General features: G+C 50.2%; 9 protein-coding genes across 9 annotated transcripts; 4 read left to right on the forward strand and 5 right to left on the reverse strand.

The window, feature by feature from the left end:
• Positions 1-113: 113 nt before the first annotated feature.
• On the reverse strand, positions 114-1,813 carry FIBRA_08246 (uncharacterized protein; the record flags this gene model as incomplete). The annotated part of the gene is made up of 2 exons (XM_012329896.1): positions 114-1,302; positions 1,359-1,813. 2 exons carry the CDS (start codon positions 1,811-1,813, stop codon positions 114-116), a joined length of 1,644 nt encoding a protein of 547 aa, XP_012185286.1.
• Positions 1,814-3,006: 1,193 nt separating this feature from the next.
• FIBRA_08247 (uncharacterized protein) lies at positions 3,007-4,987 on the reverse strand (the record flags this gene model as incomplete). Its single annotated transcript, XM_012329897.1, has 7 exons — positions 3,007-3,093; positions 3,150-3,186; positions 3,240-3,415; positions 3,470-3,765; positions 3,828-4,525; positions 4,578-4,707; positions 4,759-4,987. The coding sequence occupies 7 exons, from the start codon at positions 4,985-4,987 to the stop codon at positions 3,007-3,009; spliced, it is 1,653 nt and encodes a 550-aa protein (XP_012185287.1).
• Positions 4,988-5,871: 884 nt separating this feature from the next.
• FIBRA_08248 (uncharacterized protein) lies at positions 5,872-7,520 on the forward strand (the record flags this gene model as incomplete). The annotated part of the gene is made up of 2 exons (XM_012329898.1): positions 5,872-6,284; positions 6,338-7,520. 2 exons carry the CDS (start codon positions 5,872-5,874, stop codon positions 7,518-7,520), a joined length of 1,596 nt encoding a protein of 531 aa, XP_012185288.1.
• A 1,824-nt stretch (positions 7,521-9,344) lies between these two features.
• Positions 9,345-12,028, forward strand: FIBRA_08249 (uncharacterized protein; the record flags this gene model as incomplete). Its single annotated transcript, XM_012329899.1, has 9 exons — positions 9,345-9,560; positions 9,614-9,712; positions 9,763-9,846; positions 9,899-10,063; positions 10,122-10,695; positions 10,751-11,395; positions 11,458-11,871; positions 11,932-11,945; positions 12,005-12,028. The coding sequence occupies 9 exons, from the start codon at positions 9,345-9,347 to the stop codon at positions 12,026-12,028; spliced, it is 2,235 nt and encodes a 744-aa protein (XP_012185289.1).
• A 145-nt stretch (positions 12,029-12,173) lies between these two features.
• Positions 12,174-13,119, reverse strand: FIBRA_08250 (uncharacterized protein; the record flags this gene model as incomplete). The annotated part of the gene is made up of 5 exons (XM_012329900.1): positions 12,174-12,304; positions 12,345-12,426; positions 12,484-12,711; positions 12,771-13,020; positions 13,088-13,119. The coding sequence occupies 5 exons, from the start codon at positions 13,117-13,119 to the stop codon at positions 12,174-12,176; spliced, it is 723 nt and encodes a 240-aa protein (XP_012185290.1).
• A 699-nt stretch (positions 13,120-13,818) lies between these two features.
• FIBRA_08251 (uncharacterized protein) lies at positions 13,819-15,054 on the reverse strand (the record flags this gene model as incomplete). Its single annotated transcript, XM_012329901.1, has 4 exons — positions 13,819-14,040; positions 14,132-14,454; positions 14,517-14,610; positions 14,668-15,054. 4 exons carry the CDS (start codon positions 15,052-15,054, stop codon positions 13,819-13,821), a joined length of 1,026 nt encoding a protein of 341 aa, XP_012185291.1.
• Positions 15,055-17,269: 2,215 nt separating this feature from the next.
• Positions 17,270-18,834, forward strand: FIBRA_08252 (uncharacterized protein; the record flags this gene model as incomplete). The annotated part of the gene is made up of 2 exons (XM_012329902.1): positions 17,270-18,649; positions 18,703-18,834. 2 exons carry the CDS (start codon positions 17,270-17,272, stop codon positions 18,832-18,834), a joined length of 1,512 nt encoding a protein of 503 aa, XP_012185292.1.
• A 246-nt stretch (positions 18,835-19,080) lies between these two features.
• On the forward strand, positions 19,081-19,749 carry FIBRA_08253 (uncharacterized protein; the record flags this gene model as incomplete). The annotated part of the gene is made up of 1 exon (XM_012329903.1): positions 19,081-19,749. One exon carries the CDS (start codon positions 19,081-19,083, stop codon positions 19,747-19,749), a length of 669 nt encoding a protein of 222 aa, XP_012185293.1.
• A 1,862-nt stretch (positions 19,750-21,611) lies between these two features.
• Positions 21,612-22,449, reverse strand: FIBRA_08254 (uncharacterized protein; the record flags this gene model as incomplete). Its single annotated transcript, XM_012329904.1, has 2 exons — positions 21,612-21,994; positions 22,062-22,449. 2 exons carry the CDS (start codon positions 22,447-22,449, stop codon positions 21,612-21,614), a joined length of 771 nt encoding a protein of 256 aa, XP_012185294.1.
• Positions 22,450-23,084: the final 635 nt, after the last annotated feature.

Genomic DNA, 23,084 nt, shown 5'->3' on the forward strand with positions numbered 1-23,084 from the left:
TCCGGCGCGAGAACGGAGAGGAGCACCAAATTTCAAGTACAGGACGTCACCCAAGATCAGTTCTAGACTCATGAGTGTGATACATAAGCGATGATCGCAAGGCATATACCCAGTCACGAAGCGGTCGAATTCGTGCAGCTGGAAGGACCGAAATTCTTCTCTTCCAGGTACATCTGCACTACCATGACCAAGCCGAAGCCTGCTGGGATCATAAATATAACCACAAAGAGGTAGTGCACCCAGCTGGGAACAACCCGTCCCCATTTTGCCCGGATGACCCATACGAGAAGCGTGGTAAACGCGGCTAGCTGGTCTGCAGCCAGCCAGGCCATCATCGCGGCGCGCTGCACCACTGTACTGCTACCGGCACGGAAGCGTGTGATAACGTAGAGGAGGGCATAGGGAATGCATGTCACGATAAACAGGGCGGACGAAATTGCCACGATTTCTTCTCGAGATGCGTGTTCTGTCTCCCCACGCCGGAAGTATGTTTTTCCGGACGCACTGTGGGCAAGTGATTTGACTTGACTGTCTTCAAGTACAGCGGATGAGTGGCTGTGGATGCCCAAGTCGCCGTCAGGAGCAGGATCCTGTTGCTCCTCGCTGAGTGGGCCATCGTGAGAGATAGCAGATATCTTGAAAATTATCAATTGATCTCGCCGAGGTGTCGACCCAGGGCTGTGGATGAACTTCTTGATGCTCTTCCCGTCATTCACCGAGACGACCCTCACCACCTCCCCATTACTGTGCATGGTCTCGAGCCGGAGCTTGACAGCAGTATACCCTGAGGCAGCCTGCGTTCCGCATAATTTGCTGGCTTCTCGCAAACGGCCGACTGTGCCGTCGAACAGTCCACCCGGGCGCCGCTCGGCTTCCTCCAGGATGTGCGTCCGCAAGATATGACCGCTAGATTGGTCCCCGACAATCGCGGTACAAGCCATGTTGACTGCGGACATGAGTGCATATGGGATCACGGACAGTGCGTACGCCGCGTAACCCCAACGGGAGAATTGGTCAGGTTCCGGTAAGGAAAGAGTGAATATTGCAGCGCCGATTTGGATGATCGCGGAGAATATCTTGAGGGTATTCGTTGAGCGGTGTATCTGAATCTTGTGCGGTTCCTGTATGGTCTGGTCGAGTATATGCTCTGTAGTTGTTTTGTCGGAGGGAACAGCTAGTGTATAGCCCTCTGGAAGACGCTGCTCGCCGTGCAGTAAATAGTCGTTTTGATCTACTTCCCAGTGTGAATCTTCTTCGTGGTCATTGTCGATATGGAAGGCAGCGTGCCATCGAGGTATTTCTCTAGATAGCATACAATTTTAAGCGGAGCAATATCGTCTCGATAACATTGAACACACCCATCCATATACTTCTCGCAGCCATAGTATGCCGGGGGGATTTTTACATACACAAATTCATCCTCCGTTTCAGACGGGGCCCAGCCCTCGGTCCTAGCGAGAAGTAACAGAGTGCCGTGAACCAACGCGGCGTGGAGGTGCTTCTTTCTCCATTTTAGCTGCTGATTGATGAGCAAAATTGACCTCGCCAGGCCGCCGAAGGGGAGGAAGAAAGAAATAATGGAAGTGTACGGGAACGAAAATCGAATGGCTGCGCGCTTCGTATATCGCCCGACTTCGCCGGAAGGCACGGAAATGGCATGAGCGACGTAGCTTGTGCCATAGAAGACGAGCAAGTCTTTGATGGTCTCTATATTTCGAGAACAAATTAATTGCGGAACTTCCACTAGTTGGGACGGAAGAGGCGCCGAAAGCGCGAGCATGAAAAGAGAGCTCACGACCAGCAAGTGCAACATGGGGGTTGAGAGTAAAATGGGCTCCTGACAGGCATTCGGAGAGGGCCCTTCCAATCTGGCCGCATTTATACTGCGAACATGCTGCACGATTGCCTTGCGCGTGCAAGGCGCGTGCAAGGTGTGAGATTATGGAATCCCAGATCGTTGCGGATTAGTATGTGTATACGCACTCGATCCAAAACAATGGATGGCCAGGACTTCACTTTTAATCTTCTGCTTAGGAGCACATAAGATGCATATTACGTATTCTTGCAGAATGATACTGTGCCGTTTCAGCTGTGGTCCTACTTATGACGGAGTAAATGTCTGCTCCACAAACCGCAGGCCCGAAGACGCGGCGCTGCAGATATCGATAAACAAACTCGATCGTTCAAATGGAGAGGTTGGAGAGCGAGATCTTGCAAACGGTGGCTGGATAGAAACATTTCACTACCATGGCGCATCAGTAGCAGTACCACAAAGTCACAGCAATGGAGTCATACCATTTATGACACTCCAAAATAATTACTCGTGCGAGTACCATTGTTGCGAATTAGCGTTGGCAGTTAGGAACCATAGTGGGTGACATGATCCAAGAGCCTGCCAAATGACGGTCGGCTTTCGCAAAATGAGCGCTCGCTGAGGCGAACTGAAGCAGACTGCAGCCGATTTGACTCGCGCGGAGGGATCGCGGCGCCACATTTCGACAAATTCCGATCTTATCCCGCCTCGCGGCCCTCACCTACATCTGCAAGTACGCCTTTGGCGAGCTCGGGTACCTCAGGCGGTGAGCTCGCTCATCGATCCGGCAAACATATATGAATAGGTTTGAGATTGGCCCATTTGCTACATTCATATCGTTTATGGCGTTCTTCTCTCTGACATATGGGCCGGTTTTCTATTGCCGAAATATGAAGAGATCATTTCCACCGTGACTACCGAGGACAAACTTGCACCACGGAGCAGCACTAAGAATATCAAAGTAGCGCTCCCCCGCTCCCTCATGAGTATTCAAATAACACAAGGGGCGATGCCAAACCGGCCAAAATTGGCGTGCGCAGACACCACCGGTCGCATGATACCCCAGTATGAAATGTATACACAAGAACAAAACTGTACAGACGGCAAGTGAGCAGGTTCTGGAAATGCTCTCTGAATATTTCTTTCTCTGAGGCATGCCCCAAGGAAGTTAGTTATCTTACGTTGCTACCAAATTACCATCCACCAAGTGGTGTGTGCAAAATGCCCTCAGTAACATTCTGAGAAAGGGGAATGTCATAGAGCCACTTGACGACGAGGTCCTGAATCATCCATCAGAATTCGGATGCCGAGAAAAATGTCAACAGAAAGCTCTCACCAGAGCAGCCTCAGGTTGGTCGTACGGGACCATGTGTCTGCAGAATCCACACCATGAGCGATTGAGCTGAAGATGTTCAGTAATACTGACCCGGCTTCGTGAACGGCAACAAATGTAACATTGCCTGCGGTGTTACCACCTCCTCCAGCAGAGCGTACAACTCCTGCCACGCTGCCTGTCTCCGTCGTTACCCATGGCAGAGGCTGGCTAGCAGCGAACTCCTTGTGGAAGCTGGTCTCGAGTTGCTCAACCCAACGCTCGTTGCCCTATAACGCCTGCTCCATCAGCAGCAGAGTAGACTACAGTAATTGAAAACGCACGATGAAGTTGCACATCATGTCAGCGGTCCCGGCGTACACTAACAATTTCACACCGTCCTCAATGAGCTCAGGGAGAAGCTTTGCGCTGTTGTGGGCACCATCCCCCTGGAACGCAAACGCCTGGTTGATTCCCGCATTGCAGCTCTGGAACTCGAGCTCTGGATTGACACCCAGCGCGCGCTTGTTCTCGGGCTTGTTCATCCAGACATCAATCCACGAGATTTGTGCATAGCACGTGTCTCCATCCTTCTGCCTGTCGCACTTGCGGCGCACATCATACGGGTTGTATCCGAGCTCTGGTAGTTGATCCGTGAGCACAGATACGCGAATCATGCCAATAGATAGGGCAACAACTTACGCAGTAGTGGACCCATGATCTGGCTGCCGCAGTACAGTAACGCCGGAACGCACGTCAGACGCGAGTTGAAGTCGTAGCAGCTCTTCGTCAGGCGTTGACATGTAGGCACCTTAGCCCTCAAAGCCTCACATTCCGAACCGTTCGGATCATCGTAGACCGCGTACGGGCCTTCGCACGCCCAGTCGGGCACGCTCGCAGATTGTATGTAGGGGTCCGTCAAGCCATTTCCGAGCATGATCGAAGCCAGGTTGATGTGGACCAGGCTCGCAGCTGCAGCATTCTGCGCCTGAGTCTGGGCAAGTGCCTTATTCTCGGCATGGATTATGGATGCGATGTTAGGTGCGTAAGTTCCGCCGTAGCTCTCGGCAGCGATATGGAACGGGGCTTGAGAATATTTGGGGAAATGTCCTAGGAAAAGTTCCAAGAAAGCGTAGACGTCCTTTCCTGCGACAGGGCTGGTGTTCACCGAGGTGCCATCTTCCGCGTACGAGAAGCCGACGTTGACAGGCTGGTCGAGGAAAATAACATTGGCATGCGTATTCCAAGAGTACTTGTTGTAGGTAAGATTTGTACCCTCAGCCGTGATTGAACACGGGCCAAGCTCGAAGAGAAGGCCGGTGGAAGACGAGCATCCCGGGCCGCCGTTCAGCCAGAGAAGGAGAGGCGCTTTTTCCGGGTTGACACGTGCCTCAAAGAACCTGAAATGTGTATCAGTGTCGATTATGCAAGATAGACTAGTGCGACACTGACCAAAAGAATAGATGTTTGTCCTCAGCAATGTCAAGGTAACCAGAGTACTGCTGAACAGAAGGGTCACAAAGTTCAGGCTCCGTCATCCTCAATTGGTGATGTTCAAAAGCAGCATTCGAGACGAGCTCATCTAAGAACAATTGATCTCGTTTGATCAATATGAAACTGGAGCTAAACTTACAGGTAATCCCATTTTGTTCAACGAACGATCGCCCGAGAGAATCCATCCATTTGTGGACTTTCGTCCTCGTACTAGCGGCACCATCATGAATAGCATGTTTGAGGCTGTCGGCAATGTTACCGGTGAGGCTGGCAGAATCAACGCCCCCCAAAACAGTCTGATCCGGGAAGGGTGTCGCAGCAACCAGAGAGAGAGCCCCAAACAGCAGACATAAGCGAGAATTTCTCATCGCTACGATGAAGACCCACAAAACAGCGTAGATGGCTGCGAGCGGAGGGGATCGACGAAGGTGGGAACAACCTCGTCGCACAAGTGATACCCGCCCGTCTCGAGTCAAAGTCGCAATCCTCAAAAGACTTTATTGGGAAGGTGCTGAGCGAATACCACGTGATTAAACCTCTGAGACTTGTACCCGGGGTCCCGCCGTCCCGGACTCTTGGTACAAGTATCAATCGAATATGGAGGGCTCATTCTTCTCTAAGCTACACTCGTATTAAAATTCATTCATATGCATCCTGTCACATTGGATGCAATTTACTATCTAGCTTAGCTGCGTATCTGGGCAGATGAGATAATGTAGGTGTTCTCACTGACGGAACAGAGTACTGCAATAACGTGCTGGTATCTGTACTTTCCTCAAGATTATGAACTTGTGGCCGTCGTGCGGCGGTAGGTCGTGCATTCCTGCTTTCTGTTTCCTCGTGTTGTTTCGCTTAGTAACGTCAAACACTATAGATTCTTTAAACCATCAAATGTCAGCATAACGAGATAAATATCACCCTCTCGCCGCGATGAATTTAGAGTACATCTGCCTAATATCAGGCTGTTTTGAGCGAATTTCGTTTCACGTGCGTGCTCGATGTCCAGCTCATAGTTGTGCATGCTCTTATAGCGGTTCTCCGCTGATCTTACTCTCCGCTTGCCGCGATTTGGTGATGTAGCTGCGGCGAGACATCATCCGTGTAAGCCCAGTCTTGATTGCTAGTCCACGCAGCCCGCAGCCACATTATGCACGTCGCTGGCGTGGTGGCAATGTGAAGAATCTCTCGATATATATACCCTCGCTGGGTTGGACGACGGAATGTCTCCCGCATCTGGTTTAATCCTCCCACAATGCCCGCACTGCCCACTGACACTGCCGACGTTCCACAATATGTCTGCTATCAGAATGCAGAAATTCTGAAAGCTCTAGCTTTTTTCATGGGATCCAACTTTTTGGCTCATACAGCCTCAGTACCATCATCTGGGGAGCTTGGACGATACACCAAGCGCGCAGCCGCTCGAAAGTCGCTTCCGTATGCCGCGATTATATCATTATTTTTGCCGTTCGGTGGACTAGCCAGAGCCGTCCTCTTGGTCGCACAGCAGCTAAAATGGAAGTCAAGCGAACTTCATGCAGCATTAGCTCATGGTTGTATCTTCATTGTCGCGCGGACTGAGGATTGGGAGCCCGCCTTGAACAGAACAGAAATCGTGTACGTAAAACTCCCCTACAATTACGAAAAATTGGGGCATGCTTCGAAAAGGTATGCAAACGACCCCATTGCACCTTTGATGACGTCTTGACAATCTGAGTCAGTACACACTCACGGCTTTATGCTAAGTTCGAAATTCAAGGCGAGAAAGAAGACGTTTCTCATTGGTCAATACAGCAGCAAGACTATCTCCTTCATGGAGAGCAGCGCTTGCCAGCCGGGTATACGCTGGCCATTCCTGCGGATAAATCGATCACAGGGCGCATTATTGGCACTACCATTTCTGAACCAGACAAAGTGAAAATCCACCATCCACCGAATCTTCTTAGGGTAGCTGCTGCCATAGTCCAAATCGTCTCCGCCATCGTCACTATCGCAACTTCCACCACAGATCAACTCACGAATTGGGGATATTCGTCATATATGCTGTCTGTTATACCATACGCATTGATGTCAGCTATGAATCTCGCTTGTACAGGAGTCGTTGGGGACTATTCCTCCGGGTATGTCCTTCGAACACACATCATGGAGGAAGCTAGGCGACGACCCAGTGCCCTATTCGATGGCACAGTTGGCACCCTGAAAGATAGGAGCGACTTGATTGGCTCGCGGGGTGCGTCTGGATATACCGCTGTCAAGCTGTGTCTGAAGGAACGCACGTTTGACCGATCGGAGCAAATCGCAAAAGTCCTCGTTGTAGAAACGGAATATGGCGTCAAGGAATTCTTATATAACCCCGGCTCAACTGATTGTGACGTTAGGTTTCGTATCTCTGCCATCTCCCATGACGGTCCCGGGAATTATGGTCATTCACCGAAGCCTCAACACAAGATGGATACGCTAGACTCGGATGTTATCTCTGAAAGCGAGACGCTAGTCAACGAGGACGAGTCTCCGTTCAGCGAGAACCCACCCTACAAGGACATCTTCCGACACAGCGCATTCAAAGAGGTTTCCTGGTTCGAAATTTTGTATATCAGCATCTCATTTATCGTGGCGCTCCTGATACCCTACGTCCTCATCTACGTGTTCACGAATTTCGATAAAGGAGAGAAGAGCACCTTTGCACAGCGGGCATGGATGATGACATGGCTCGCTGCGGATCAGGTATCCGCGTTGGGCACGCTGATCGCTTGGCTAGTATGGACGAAGTGGGCGGGGGTAATACCTACCTTCGTGCACTACTGTTTTATCTCGGTCCTCACTATTCCGGCGATGGGTGGTTTTATTGTGGTAGGACAAATGTTCTTGGAAGACCGAGGATTTGGTACCTGCCTGAACTCTTGATATAAGAATTCACTTAGAAGAGGTCAGACAGTTCTGGCGTATACATATAGTGAACGATTAGCTATTGATCAGCTGTTGACAATCGCTTTTCGGAGCGTGGCGTGGAGAGTCGATAGTAATTTAGTCTGTATCTTTTTCGCTCATGCCTCTCCCTTTAGAGCGACGTACTTTTGGCTGTATATTTTATGGCTGTTTTACTTGTACTCCCCGTCTACACATTATTGTAGGCATTATTGTAGAAGTGTATCTTATCAAACGACAATCAGGGCTTTTATAGGCGCAACAATTCCAAATCGGGATGTATACGCTCCCAGTATCCTGAGGAAAAGGTAGGAATAATTAGTATTGCCGACTAGGCTTCTCAAACACCTACTCGAAGTCCGTGCATCCGAAGTATTTCTAGACTCGACTTCTGAGCGTTGAAGGCACAGTGGATGCTCGAGGGACCAAACAGCAGCGTAAGGTGCTTGTTCCCGGGCGATCAGGCCACACACTTCACAGATGCTGACGAAGTCGGTCAACAGTACATCATGTTCATACCATCGCATTTCAGAATTCGCGTGAATGCAGCACGGTGCAAGAAGCCGTCTCTGATGCACGAGTCTATGGTTCGTTTAGCGCATCGATGGAGCTTGGCCCGGTCTGAGAGCGTGCGTAAAACTTTGCCAATTAGTTCAGGTACAAGACGTCGGAGCAGCCCGTGCGGACAGAGATTCTCTGTCATCTCACGCTGTTCTTATATTTTGAAGGCTGTAAATTATGCGCTTCGCTTGACGAAATACCACTTGCTGGCAGCTGATCGCTTTATGAGACCGTGATGATCATGCATGCCGCAAGTGTAACAAGATTTGAATTGGACGGACTGACAATTCCAGACAACCAGACAAGAACAGTATAATTCACCGCTCCTGTTGCGCCAACTAGATCGGTTCTGACTGGCGCCTGCGCGCGGAAGAATATCAAACCCCTGTAATGTTGGTCTGGGTGGTTTATAAAAGCTATCTACTGCCTTCGTATATTGCCGCCGCGTCCCGTCGATATGCGTAGAAACGAACCTGGAAGTTCTGTGTACATGCCGAATCCGGGGAGGCGTTTGAAGACGCGTTTAAAGTTAATACTTGTGGTGCCCGCAGATACATGTAGACGCAGGCGACGCGAAATAGAAAGGTTGGTACGGAAACAAACGTAATACGTTGCTGGCAACCAATCAGAGATATCAGATGCTTGGACGCAGAGTGGTCTGATAAGACAACTTGAGGGTCCAGTAATAGCCAACAACGCCGGGCCAATAGTGAACGTTCCCAGCAAAGTGCAGATAATTAGCGAGATGAAGTTGAATATTTCCAGCAATTGTGACGGTTTGAACGTTGGACGCTGGTGATGAATACAACTTGAAAAAGCTGGTGCTGCGTCCATCAACTTTGGGACTTCCTTATATAGGCAACCTCTCGATCAAAGTTGTTGCGATCAGGTCAGTCGAATGCGGCAGCCTCCTCACGTACGCTTGGGAGTACCTCGAACGTGCTTGATCCTCCTCAGCGGTTGGCTTGGAGAATGTTCTCATCAGCGGAGTAGTGCTTGATTGTGACCGCCCTTGATATCCTGTTTACCGCTTCCGCCGGCTAGTTTGTAAGACCCAACTTTGTTTTGTTTATGGTCCGGTGGTTCCTGGGGTGTTGGGCAGCTAGCTGCACGGAGCTTGATTTTCTTGTCAGTCTGACCACAGCCACAGTACATTATGGTACTCATAGCCCCTCTCGAATGGTACGCCTTTCCGCTAATCTGTATCTTCCCCCAGGGGCCCCTCTATCTCACTGAGCAATCATGGCCCACGAATGCGATCACAGGTCGTTCCGAGAGGCCTCATCTGTCTCCAGCTTCAACAGTCAAATATCTGAGGATAAGGATCTTGAGGCTAATGCGAATGCTCCGGACTGCATAACGGTCCCCGATCCTGACCGAAGTAACACACCTTTGCCCAACCACCTTCAGGTCTGGTCGTCCCACACCATTACCAAGGCTTCTAGCGATACAATCCAGGTGCAGTTTTTTCATGCATTTGTCTTCGAATGAGTTCAGAATGACTACCGCAGGTAGCTGGAGAATTGACCGGCCAATGTCACGGACACGAAAGAGTAGAAAATTGTTCTCTCAATTCTATGGGAGTGGAATTGGACAGGCTAGCGGCACGGGTAATGTGCAGCATTTTTTAACTTCTGCCTTTGTTGACCTTGTGAGTTAGCCCGTTTCGATAGCGGTAACAGGAAATGAATCCACCCGCAGACGGATATCCGCTTATCCTCGGATGAGTACAGTGGGAAACATCGTAAGCCGAGGAGATATTGAGTAGTCTATAATCTCACTTACACACAATTTAGCCAGAAGGGACGTTTCAACAAGGTCAACCGAAAGAGCAGACAAGTATCAAACCATCCGTTGATGAACTGGCGCAAGCGTGGTCAAAGTGCACGGAGCGAGTCTGGGAACATGAAGAAGGAATGGTGGAGAAGTGGAAAGAGGAGCTCGCAAGTCTACTCACATTCGTGGGTCTTTTCCCCCCTCAACATTTTCCCCATTGGCTTATGTGGAGTCTTCGTGTAGGCCGGTTTATCATCGGCAGTCATCGCTTCCTTCGCCTTTCCTTATTTTCAGTCACTAGCGCCTCAACCTCTGAATTCTAATTTGGCCGTGTCAGCTCCAGGAACAAATGCGCAAGTATCAACCCAAGCTCTAGTAATTAATGCCCTGTGGTTCTCCGCGCTCGTGTTCAGTCTAGGGGCCGCTTCAATAACCATGTCAATCTACCAGTGGCTGAATCACCACATCACACGACCTCCTGGCACGTCTCGCCAGAACGTCCGGTTTTGGTACTTACATCACAAGGCTCTTTGGAAGTGGGGGGTTCCTCATATCATTGACATCCTGCCGACGTTGTTGCAAATTTCTATTATGTTATTCTTGATCGGAGCAGTCATCTTGCTTTGGTCGCTCAGTAAAGCGGTAGCTGGGATTATGCTCAGCTTGGTCGGACTACTGTTCGCGTTCTCCGTTGGTACTTCACTTATCCCGGCGATCGTTGCAGATTGTGCATACAAGTCTCCGCAGGCTTGGTGGTGGTTCAGGATATTGCGTCGGCTGAAACACTTGGCCCAAGGCCCCGTTGAAGTTTTAAGCGGTAAGTGCTTGTTCTCTGAGAATGTCTGCTCAGTCCTGACATGTCTATGGATAAGTGAAACCAGGGACCTCATTGAAAGGCCGAATTCGCAAATGGCAGCGGCGTTTCGACGCGTTTCGAGTACAGTGTAAGGACTGGAGACAGTACGAGTGGTACCTCCTGCGGACCGCAAAAGAAGGGAAGGAAAAGAAACTCCTGATGCTCCCAGAGGCGGATGCGATGATCTTTGACAGCTCTTTCCTGACTGAAGTGCTATGGCCATGCCTCAAACACAGCGATACGGAGTCCGCCACCCCCGCATTATACAGTGTCCTGCAACAACGAGCGCAAATACATATCGGCGAGAAGTTATCAGACCTGCAAGGTGACTCAGGGGAGATCGACCTGCAGGCTGTCACAACGATGGGACATCTGTGTGTTGACTTGCTTGTAAAGATCGCCTCCGAGGACGTTCCCCTGCCTCAGTCGAGTCCGTTACCTGCTCTCAGCTCATCCCAGCTGAAGGATCGCGAAAAAGATATTCTGGTTTGCCTATTCTTCCTTCTCAAAGCCATACCTGAAAACCAGCCGGATGTCTATCGTCGGCTTGGTGAGGTTTGGCGATCTCAGTGGGAACGCGGATCGAAAAGTTCGCTTGGCCTCATATTGAGTATAATGAGTGAGTGTGCAGGGAGATACCAAAGCGAACTAGGAAAGAGTGGTGCGTACTTCCACATATATCACTGCGTGACAATGCATGTCGTTGACGCTGTGTCCACTCAGACTTCCAAGTACTGATGGATTGTTTTGCTGCAATACCGCAAGAGTTAGGTCTAGAAACTCTCTTCAGTGTGGCTACAAACATTTTGCTCCTGTCGAGGGAGATGCATCAGGGGCTAGACCCACCCGATATTTTTGCATGGCGGCGAGACGTATTGGATACCGTCCGCGAATGTCTCCAGGGATCAAGCGGGGGGAGCAAATGGTGTCCTAGCAGCACTGAAAAGTCTCATCCCACTTCGCATTTTCCGAATTTCCTGTCGGAATGTGTTGCAGTGGCGAAAGTCGACGCCGGAATATTCGACGCTAAAACCCTTACGGCTCTTGAGCAGTTTGCGGCAACCTGCAATGACGAGCATTACATCATCATGGCAAAAATGGAGCTGTCGGATTTGCGGAGCCTGGTGGTCCCAGATGGTGAGTTTTCTTGCTCGCGTCTTTCATCATCTGTGAGCGTCTCAACGTATTCAATGGCAGCAGGTGGAGAACATGTAAGTGATCGTATTGTATAATGTTTCTTATGCCTTGCTGACCATCTTCTGTGTTCTAGCATTACCACTTCTCTCTGTTCTAAGTGCAGCTTGTCAATTCATTGATGTCATGTTTGAACCCTGTTGCATGATATTCATATCATAGTGGTTGTTCTTGATCGGCCCATTTCATACCATACCTGGTCTGCATAGTCTGTACATCGTTGTTCGAACTGCTACTGAATCAGACTACCAAGGGATCTCTTCTCCATCGTGTCTGAAGAACTTTCCAGAGTCATTCAATGTCACTGTCGTTGCAATCTTCAATTGCCTCGACACAGTCTCGTGTGGCTCCATGATCGCGCCTGCACCACCCATATCTGCGCAGAAGAGTCAAGATTTATCGACGATCTCAATTACCAAACGACTCGCCTGTCTTCACCCATCCAGGATCGACGACATACGCAATGAAGTCTGGCCGCGCCTTGGCTTGCTTGTAGGCCTAACCACGGTGTTGGGTGTATATGAGTACAAAAAGCCCTAACAGCGAACAACTTACAAGCATATTGAGCGCCGTCTTGCTGAGACTGTATGTCGCATTCTTCGCCCCGAAATCGGTGCCGATGCTCGCAAGCCCGCTCGTGACGTTTACAATAACTTTGCGCTTGCCCTGTTCGAGGTAGGGCAGGTATACCTGGGCCAGCAGTGCCGGGCCCGCGACATTGGCCTGAAGCGTCTGCAGTAATCCAGAATACGAGAAGTCGAACGCCGAGTCGTTGCCTTCAGTCTTGTCGAAAGATTTGTGATATTACAAGATCGGTCGTACAGGCAGGACGGGACACTCACAATTGCAGCATTGTTGTAGAGATAGTCCAACCCTCGATCCCCAAGAATCTTCCCAACAAGAGGCACAGATTCACGAATGGATGCCTCGCTGACAATATCTAGTTTCACGATGTGCATCTCTCCCTTCGCATCACCTTTAAGTGCCTGGAGTGCTGTTGCGCCTTCGGGATTCCGGCAAGTCGCAATGACAACGTTAGAAGACGAGGTTGATAGTTGTCTGGTTATCTCCAATCCGATCCCTCGAGAGGCTCTATTTGTTCACCATCGAGTGAGTTGCACGCTTGAAAGATCGTTAGAGAACTTGGACGGACACGCACCCTGTAATCAACCAGGTGAAGGAGCTAGACATATTGAAGACAATTGCGAAGGGCGATGATTGGCATCTTCGAATGTGACTGGCCTTTTATGTGCCGACTAGTAAGTTGATTGCGAGATAAGACGTTGGACAAGTGGACGACCGTAGGTCCGTTGAGGAATCACTTGGGAGCTGCGCGGACAATTCTCGGAGGGTAATCATTACGCGCCGCATCATCATGCATAAGCAAATTGACTTGAGCTTCTCCGAAAGCGGCAGTGTATTCCTTCGAATCAATTGTATACTAACTTCTTTGCATATTATTTCACCAATACTACCAGTCTGGTTTCCCTCTGTATCAAATCAAAAAATTCCTCCTTTCCACAGTACTATATTTTGGACATACCACATCCGCTTCCATGTCGGTCATTAACGTTGTTTTCGCATTTTCGCAGGTTGCAATGTGAATGATTTAGTGTGAATAGCCCGTATCTTACTGCTGCGGTTACCACATGTACACATATTCAATTGCAAACAAATACGGCACCATGGCGCCAACAACTTGCCCGCCTGACCAGTCCCATACCAAACTAACGTATTCGAGTTCAGACCACTCAGTCTTCTCCTCGGCTGGCACGGTCGAGATCATATTCCTGCCTAGACGACTAAGACACACCGGCCAGGCATAGTGCATGGTTTCATATCAGACGACTATATTCCCTTTTTCAGGCTGACGGTACAATACTCCATCTGTCATGAATTTTCGGGCTTGTTTGTTGTGTCATTGGAGCGAACAGGATCCGATACCATATTCGCAGCGCTGGAGGGGGCGAAGATCATGCTGTCAGGTAGCCCGCTCTGCGGCTGACCCAAATTGAAGCCACCGTTGCAACTCGCCATCTGTTCGACGCTGCTGTTCCCTGTCCATGCTTTCCCAGTAGCAACACGGAAAGTGATGAGTAGGGAAGCAACGATCTAATTTCCCATGGAGACGGACCCAGTCGCATAACATGTCAAGTTCATCAGCTTGGGGGATTTGCGTCTGTAAGAAGATTACGCTGCTCACCTGCACCTGACTCACGGTCTGGATGAATACATTTGCGAGTGCGTTATTAAGCCCAAAGGGTACAAGGAACAAGAGGGCGAACACAGAATAGAGTGACGCAGACTCGATGAGCATCGCGGAAATCGTAACGTAGGGAATACTGGAGGCATGTAAAGGGCCAAGTGTGCGTGTGATGGATCGTCGGAACAGTAGCAGTCTTCCGACGATGAGGAGAGTTACGAGAATGTTGAGGGTGAGCGAGAGCACATAGTAGGAAAGCGTGATGTTGACGAACGAGAAGGGCGACGAGCCCATCATCTGGACTAAAAGCGTGGTGCCGAGGGCTAGCATGTCCGAACGTAATTAGTCGTGTCGATGCTGGACCAAAGGGAATGGAACAACATACCCACTGACGCAAGCAGCATTAAGCAGGGAAGACACGCTAGCGCTGCAACCCACGTCGACCCACACCGCCGGAATATGACCAGAAACCGCCAGACCTAGTAGTATATGCTTGATCAAGATACATATGAGTTGATCTGGTATGTAAGACGCACGAGAAAAGCGTCCATGATCCAATTCCCGACTACGAAACAAACGTTTGCGATCTCGTCTACGGAATTTGAAAATTCGGCCTTGTAGTACACGCTAGGACCGCCGGGATAATTGCGGTTCTCGATGAGTGCGAGCTGCGTGAACTTCACTTGCGCGCCCATGAACAGCGTGCCAATGACGAAGATGACGCAAGTGAAAACTAGCAGGGCGAGTTGTCGCCGTGCTTTGGACTTGTCGCCATTTTTAACGCGCACCAACGCCGTGAAGCACATGGCGAAGAGCGCGAGCTGTACGCCATATACGATATTGGAGAGGAGCGCGCCCTGCAGGATGGTCTCCTCGGCGTATATTGCAGCGGAGGATTCGTCAGGACTATGAGGATTGCCCATGACTTACGCGAACAATCAGAAGGTTCGTTTTTCTAATCGCCGTATGCTGACGACCCGGTCTATCGAGAAGTTTGCAGAATGAGCGATTAGTGCATACGAAGGGTGGTGGATTGTTAGTGGCAGAGGAAAGAGACAATCATTTCATTCCCGGCTGACAGTTTGAGACGAAGTTATGAGACTCGTATATGGTTATGGACCATGCCATCACTGTTTGGTACGCGATTGGGGATCACTGTCGCTCGACGAATAGTGAATATGCGCATCCCTTAGCGCCCAAGCCTAAGCCTCAGGCCTCGGCTCCAGGCCGTTAGGGACCCGTTGTCCCTAGCCTCAGTAGTCGCAATGTCTTTCCGTGCTCCATATAGATTTTCGGATGAGCATGGCCTATTCTTCCAAATTCAGCACCTCACAATAACACACGAACCACGTACACGGAAGCTGAAGAACAGAATATTAAGGTCAAGATCCCAATGTCATTTGTCAACATCAACTTTCGCGGCGCATATACAATACAACCACGGACGTGCCGCGTACATTCTCAGCGAGTGCTGTGTCCCAATGATGACCAACAACTTGTGCGGTGCTTACTGACACCAGCGCCGCGTCAGATCTGTTTGGGTTGACAGCCGCTCGGAAAGAAGGCATACCTCAGGACGACGACAGCGACGCTGAAGATGCGAGTTTACTTGCTCTTGGGGGGCTCGGCACAGCCGCATGCGGCCAGTTGCAGGAGCCGCCGTGGCCTCGGTCTTGGCGCACTTCGCGGTGTCCTGTGTAGGCGAATCGTGTCAGCGGCGGCCCTGTAAACCAGTGTTGTCATTGACCCCATCAGACCCCGTCAATGAAGGGGGTCAAGTCAAACTTGTCAAGGTCGTCAATCAAGCTTGACCCGTCAACGCGCATAGGTGGGAACTGCTTTGTAACACATACGGTACTAATTCAGACATAAATATACTTGTTGCTCCTTTTTGGCTTTTCCTACGAATACGGTCGGCTGAGCGCTGCGGCACGCTAAGGCGTAGCTTGTGGCAAGCCAGCAGGGTGAATACTACCAAGAGGAGGGGCATTCATGTAATCAGAAATCCGTGAAGCATGAAGTTTTTCGTAGTAAGCCTTTTCATCCTCTAAGTTTCGCATCGCGCCGTGTCAGAAAAATTCAACGTTCGAACTCAACGGGTTTGTCATCGAATGTCCGGGCTGAGCGAAAATTGCACTTGGAGAATGGTACACCAACAGATCCCTGAGCGGGGTCTTTTTGAAGTGCACTGAATCAGTCTCTTATAGTTCGATGAGCCCGAAAAGACACTTTAAGATGTGTACACATACTACAGATTCTGTCGTGGGTAGAACTCCATTCTCCATCAGCCCCCACTTAGTAACGTTCACTAAGCACCCCTATATTCGCATCATTGCTCAGCGGATTGGTGGACCTTAACTGTGCGATCGACGCAAAGGAAGAGGTATAGCCGCTCGTGTATAGGACGTTGTTACTGAGACTTACCATTAACGAAGGCTCATGCGCCCGCGACGCCAACGCTCGTCATCTTCAAGTATGCATCTCGGGTTTGGTGATCCATATTCTCTATCATCAGGCTGAGACTCATCCCAATCAAATAGATGATTGTTGATCGTCCTGACGAGCACGTTGAGCTGTCTGAGCTGATTAAATTCGTAGTGGTTGTTTATACTGAGTTATCGGTGAAGAAAGAATCCCTGGGTGACCCCTTTACGGAAGCGAGACTTATGGTAGAGAAGCTGGCGCAACAGTTATTGGAATGTGCCGATTTCATCGCTCATTGTTCGGAGAAAATCGCGTTTTGTGAGGATGCCGCAGAAACGTTTCACCGGGTGGTCCTTGATTTCTTCAAAGGGAAGACATTGGGCAAGAATATTGATTGTGAGACCCATCGGACCACTGAAGGTTTTCAAGCTAGTCTCGATGGTCTAATGCAGCAGCTCCGGCATCGCATCGTTGAGCCGTTGACTCCCATCTACAGAAGTACGTAAGATCTATCATTTCTGTCGGTGGTCTGTGATGTCCAGCTTCTATGGTATAGCTTTGGATGTCGATTTGAGTAGATAAGACTTTGCAGCCGCTGCCGGACTGATGTCCAGATTGTGTCTTCCCGGTAGTCGAAGGGAAACTCTCTCGGCGATGGAAGAGTGGATTTTTACTGCGCAAGAAGACATGAAGAAGGTTTTCTAATTGTCAGGGATGGCCAGGAAGGGCAAGTCGGCTATCGCGCACACAATAGCAGACCGGTCAGATGAACGTGGAATTCTTGGTTATTTTTTCTGCATTGATCGCACGCGACAGACAGACCGCTACCGGAAGATATACAGCACCATCGGGAGAGACTTGGCCCATCGTAACCCTCTTGTGCGCCGCGCGTTGGCGCGTACGCTTGATGAAGATGACGAGCTCAGGCATACCGGAGACCTCAGGCATCGATGGACGAAGCTGATCAAGGAACCAATTAGAAAAGCATCAAAAGTGACTTGCGCACCTGTGTTGATCGTCATTGACGCACTAGACGAGAGTGGCACAAAAGATACTCGTAGGCTGCCACTCCAGCTGGTCTCTGGCAAACAAACTGATGCCTCAGTCCCTCTTCCGTCAAATTTTCCCATGCTTATTACGTCTCGCCTACTTCCCGATATTTACAATGCGCTTCGCGATCAGCAGTGTGTCGAACATGTCTCGTTGCATGATGTTGCAACGGAGTCTACTGAACGTGATGTGGGACGGTTTATCGCTGCAAAATTAGAAGATTGGCTCATCTTTCGGGCACAAGACTACGCGACGCTGATGCAGAAGTCAAGCGGTATTTTCGAATGGGCTGGTCTATCCTGTGAGCATATTGCGAACAGCACATCAATTGAGTCGAACCCCAGGAGCCGCTTCGATGCTTTGATCTCAGGAATATCTGCTGCAGGAAACCTTTTGGATGACATGTACAGGATTATTCTGACAGCAGCCATATCGAGAAACCGGCGCATGGATTCTCTGCGTATGTTTCGCGCCCTTATGGGGCAAGTTCTTGCATTACTGGAGCCGCTTTCGAGGGCGCCGTTGACCGCGATACGACAACGCATTTCTTCAAAAGATGGCGCAGACGTGGAATCAGTAATTCGTCCACTGGGAGTGCTGCTCACCGGCACCACGGATGACCAAACACCCATTAAGCCGCTGCACGCATCGTTTTACGACTTTCTGACAGACGAGAGCCGAAGCAAAGAATCCTTCGTTGGAGAGCCAACAATGCATCACCAGAGTCTGGCCTTCGTCTCGCTTCGCGTGATGAAAGCCGAGCTGCGTTTCAATATTTGCGGTCTGAAAAACTCCTACCTACCGAATGCAGCTGTGACCGTCCTTGAGGAATCCATAATACAGTACATCTCCCCGGAGCTGCAATACTCGTGCCGGTTCTGGATGTCCCATGTCAAAGCGGCGAAGTTCGCATCTCCTCTTGCGGCAGAGATTGAGTACTTCCTCACCAATGTGACTGTACTCTTCTACCTTGAAGTGTTGAGTCTCACCCAGAGTCTAAGTGGTACAGCATCGTTACTCTCTTCGGTTATACCGTGGATCAAGGTGCATTGGTGCTTGTAACTTGAGTTTCATGGAAGGTAACGCCATCATTACAGGACTATCACAACTATGCGCAGATTAGGAATGCTATCACGGACACGGAGCAATTAATACGAAGGTTTGCAGCACCAATTCTGCGAAGCACACCCCATCTCTACTTCTCAGCTCTTCCATCTGCCCCTACTTGATCCCTGACATTTCAAAACATTATCGCCAATTTTCCAGGAGCGATCAGAATTCTTGCTGGATCAATGAATATGTGGCCATCACTTAAGAAAGTGATCTATGGGCATCGTGATGGCGTCTGCGCTATTGCAATATCGTACGGTGGGCGGCGAATCCTTTCCGGATCGCATGATCGTACCGTCCGAATGTGGGACGTGGACACAGGGAAGCAACTGGGTGAGCCTCTTGAGGGCCATACGGGCTCGATCATGTCCGTCTCAATCTCACACGACGGGCGGCGGATTGTGTCCGGTTCTGAAGACAGGACCGTTCGAGTGTGGGACGCGTACATGGGACAGCAACTGGGCAAGCCTCTTGAGAGCCATACGGACTCGATCATGTCTGTCGCAATCTCGCACGATGGACGACGAATCGCATCCGGTTCGAATGACAGGACCATCCGAGTGTGGGACGCAGACATGGGGCGGCAATTAGGCAAATCTCTCTCGGGCAATACGGACCAGATCATATCTGTCGCAATATCGCACGACGGGCGGCGGATTGTGTCTAGATCGAACGATGGGACCGTCCGAGTGTGGGATGTATACATGGAGCAGCAAGTGAGCGGGCCTCTTGAGGGCCATATGAAATCGATCGCGTCTCTTGCAATGTCGCACGACGGGCGGCGAACTGTTCGTTCAACGAGACCGTCCGAGCATGGGACGTGGAAATTGGGCGGCAACTTGGCAAGCCTCTCGAAGGTCATACGGGCCCAGTCACATCTGTGGCAATCTTGCACGACGGGCAGCGGATCGTGTCTGGATCTTCTGACAAGACCATCCGAGTATGAAGCACAACTGATGGAATGCTTCTGCCTTGTGGCGGCTCTCGAGGACACACTGATAAACCTGAGGGTCTGGAATCAAAACCTCACTTGAACGTGACTCACGCAAGGCCGTATGATATCCCAATCTCTACTGCGATAAATTCTTCACAATCGAATATCCTCTCGTACACGAGCATGATTGTTCGAAACCTTGAACCATATGTGTCCTCCACTTCGCTCATCCGTGGCCGTCCATCATGCAAGGCGGTAGAATGGCTTCGAAGACAAGCAGTCCAGTTCGTTCCCAGAAGAATACTTCGTGCCGATTCAAGCCCGCGACGACAAGCAGTCCAGTTCGTTCCTAGCAGGTTGACCCATGCAGATTCCAATCTCCAACGACAAGAGCTGAGCGAGAATATGCCTTGCAGTTATGACTTCATTGATCCAGATCAAAGCACACACATTGATGCAGTGGCTCTGTGCAATCGCCCGATGTGGTGTTCAGCGAATTGGATGCAAGCGTTGAACTTTCCGGCTTCATTTTTGGGAGACTCTCAGCCTTCTGCCGTCATACCTGACCGGGATGGATGGGCTGTTGGCCCTAATGGCCAATGTTTGCTCTGGGTCCCAATTCAGTTCATGGAGCCGCCGCGTATTTAGGCGTCGGGGAATCCTTTAGTGATCTTCAATAGTGCATTACAGCTATACCTGAGTCAGTTCACACACGGAGAGGCCTGATATAAATGCTATGATCCCGATGCCGTGTAATATTCGGACTGAAGACCAACTTATTATGTAGATAGTCTGTAGCTAATCTTTATTGTGTATGTAGTCGCCGTGTAAATACATACATCAATTGTTCTACCCGCTCAACTCATGATACCAGCAGCCCCCCTATGTGGCGGTTGCGACCAGTCGTAGAATTGCACTCTGCTCGTACACTTATCTGACATAGGCTGCAGGGCCATGGCATACCGCCCGAAGTCACTATCGTTTTCAGCCCTCGCACAAAAATCTAGTTCTACTCGGGATGGCCACTCGCTCCATTCGCTATTCTTCCAGTTCAGACAGCGCGTAGAGACGGACGGATGCGCTGATTAGAAGACTGAACGACAATATTGAACGGTGCGACAAGTACTTCTCGCTGAACCACAAGATTCTGCTCTTGCAGCTGCTTCGAGTCCGCGCGATGATGCAAATACGTATATATACAAGCTGTGCGTTCTTGAGTTCTACACCATGTACATCGACATCGTCAAATGAGCTGATGCCAGCCGTGCGGACGCTCGCGCAGAGGTTTGCGCATTCGGGTGTGGGCAGCGAGGCGTGCCAATGCTGGTAGCTGTGGGGATGGAGGACCTGTTCAGCGACCTGGTTACGTATCATACAACGCACAATATTACAAGTTCCACACGAATTGAACCAAGTACATGACATGCAGATCATCAACGAGGGTCACCTTTCTTATACCACCACCAGTCAGTCGTATCAAGGAACCATCTCGGTGTGGCCTCCTCGCCTATTGCACATCCAGATCTTTCAATGTTCTCCGTAAGGTAAAGGCCGTTTTGCGAGGCAGTGATATGTAGTTGGTGTATCAAGACAGCAGTCATGCAGGCGTCGTTCAACGTAGCGTTCTCGATTTCCATCGTCACCGGTGGGATCGAAAGCTGAAGTTCTTCGTAGACGGTCGCGAACATCTGCATTACTTACTGCTGGAGCGATCCTATACACACAACACAGTATGCCTGACACAGTAGGAGCGCCACCTAATACCACATCCGCGAATAAGTGATAATAGTAAAGTAGAGGGAGAGGGGGATTGTACGCGACGACAACAATTACTGTGGACAGCTTGAGTAGAACGGTGCTACACAGCGTGACAGATGAGAGGAGTCGTCGCCGGAAGATCGGGTAATACGCATGGGCAAGTCAGAGACGACGGGCTTCTGCGCGAGTCTGAGACATCGTCGATCACAAAATGCTCCGGAGATAGCGAGGCCTACAACGTAAGTGTCGTGCACAGTCGACCATGTCAGGAGCAGGTACCAGCAAAGAAAGAGCTAAACTCGCCTCGTAAGCTGGCGGAGGCCCCGACGTGGCTGTCGGGTGGGAGAGCGCGTTAAATTCGGGGACGACATTAGTAAGACAAGTAATTGTCGGCCGAGGGCTGCGCGGGTCAGTGGGATGGGGAAGGGAAAATTCGCAGAGGCCGGTCGGCGTCTCATATTGATGTAGGGTTCCCAATCGTTCAGCAGCTTCCGCCCGTTCGCCTTCTATCTCGACCCGCGCCGTATTATTCGGCATGGATACAGGCGAGGAGACCTGCCGAAGCTCTAACGTGCATCGTTGTTCCACTTCATTGAGTGAATACGATCAGGAATATATTAGCTATGACTTAATCTCGGAAGAATGAATGCGTACCATCGCTTCTAACCATATCCAAGCTGTTCCTGCGCTTATGCACAGATAGACCTATACCACGACGATGGCGATATTGCAAGAGCCCGCACGCAATGCATACGAGTATAGCACAGACAACAGAGACGCTAACAATTACGGCAACGTAGTATCCGTGAGCAAAGGATTCCATCGAGTCAACTGAGGCGGCATCCACTGATTTGTCCGAAGAAGAGGCAAACACTGTGGGAGAGAGAGGATTAGGAATAGTGGACAAGAGCGTGAGGGACTCCAGAGAGATCGTGGTACAGCAGGGTGTAGAGGTGGTCGATATAGGCAAGGCCGCCGCGGCGGATTTATAGGAAGATGTCGTAAACAGTTTTGGATCAGTCAAAAGAGAGTAGGAGGACATCAGGGCTAATTCTTGCTCTATGGCCGCTGCGACTGCAATCAAGCACGAGCGCCGAGTGCGAAAGGAATGTCAGGGACCACGAACTACAGTCAGTGCGCTCGTCTTATCCTTACCCATAAATAGCACGCCTTCGTACGGACAACTTATGCAAGTGGAAGGGAAGAAATTGCTGTAACAGCAATACAACGATATAGTGGGGGCGCATACGTGGCGGCACTCGCCCGCTGGATAGATGTCTGACAAAATACCATCCCATGCACACATGGCAATTACGAATCTGTCCTAGGAGTCATGTCACGGCTATCAGAGGGCCAATCTCATACATGTACAGTCACCTACCAGTTGGCATACTCGGTGCAACTGAACCTTCCGGCTCACTGAAGAACGGAAATACTTAATGCGCATATGCTCAGGCTTCATTGGAATTGCACAGCATAATCACGTTCGCATTGCGCAGACACTGCAGGTACTGGCATTCCGGATACCCATAAGTCGAAGAACAAGCGCAGGTGCAGTGAGGAATGTAGTGCGATCGGTTTGCGATGAGTAGACATGTCAGAGGTGTACACTTCCCCTCGAATGCTTAAACCTAGTGGCAGCCGGAGCCACAACAGTCATGGACAAAAGAAAGGAAT

Source organism: Fibroporia radiculosa (assembly GCF_000313525.1).
Source record: "Fibroporia radiculosa TFFH 294 genomic supercontigs, scaffold64544, whole genome shotgun sequence".
Taxonomy (NCBI): Eukaryota; Fungi; Basidiomycota; class Agaricomycetes; order Polyporales; family Fibroporiaceae; genus Fibroporia; species Fibroporia radiculosa.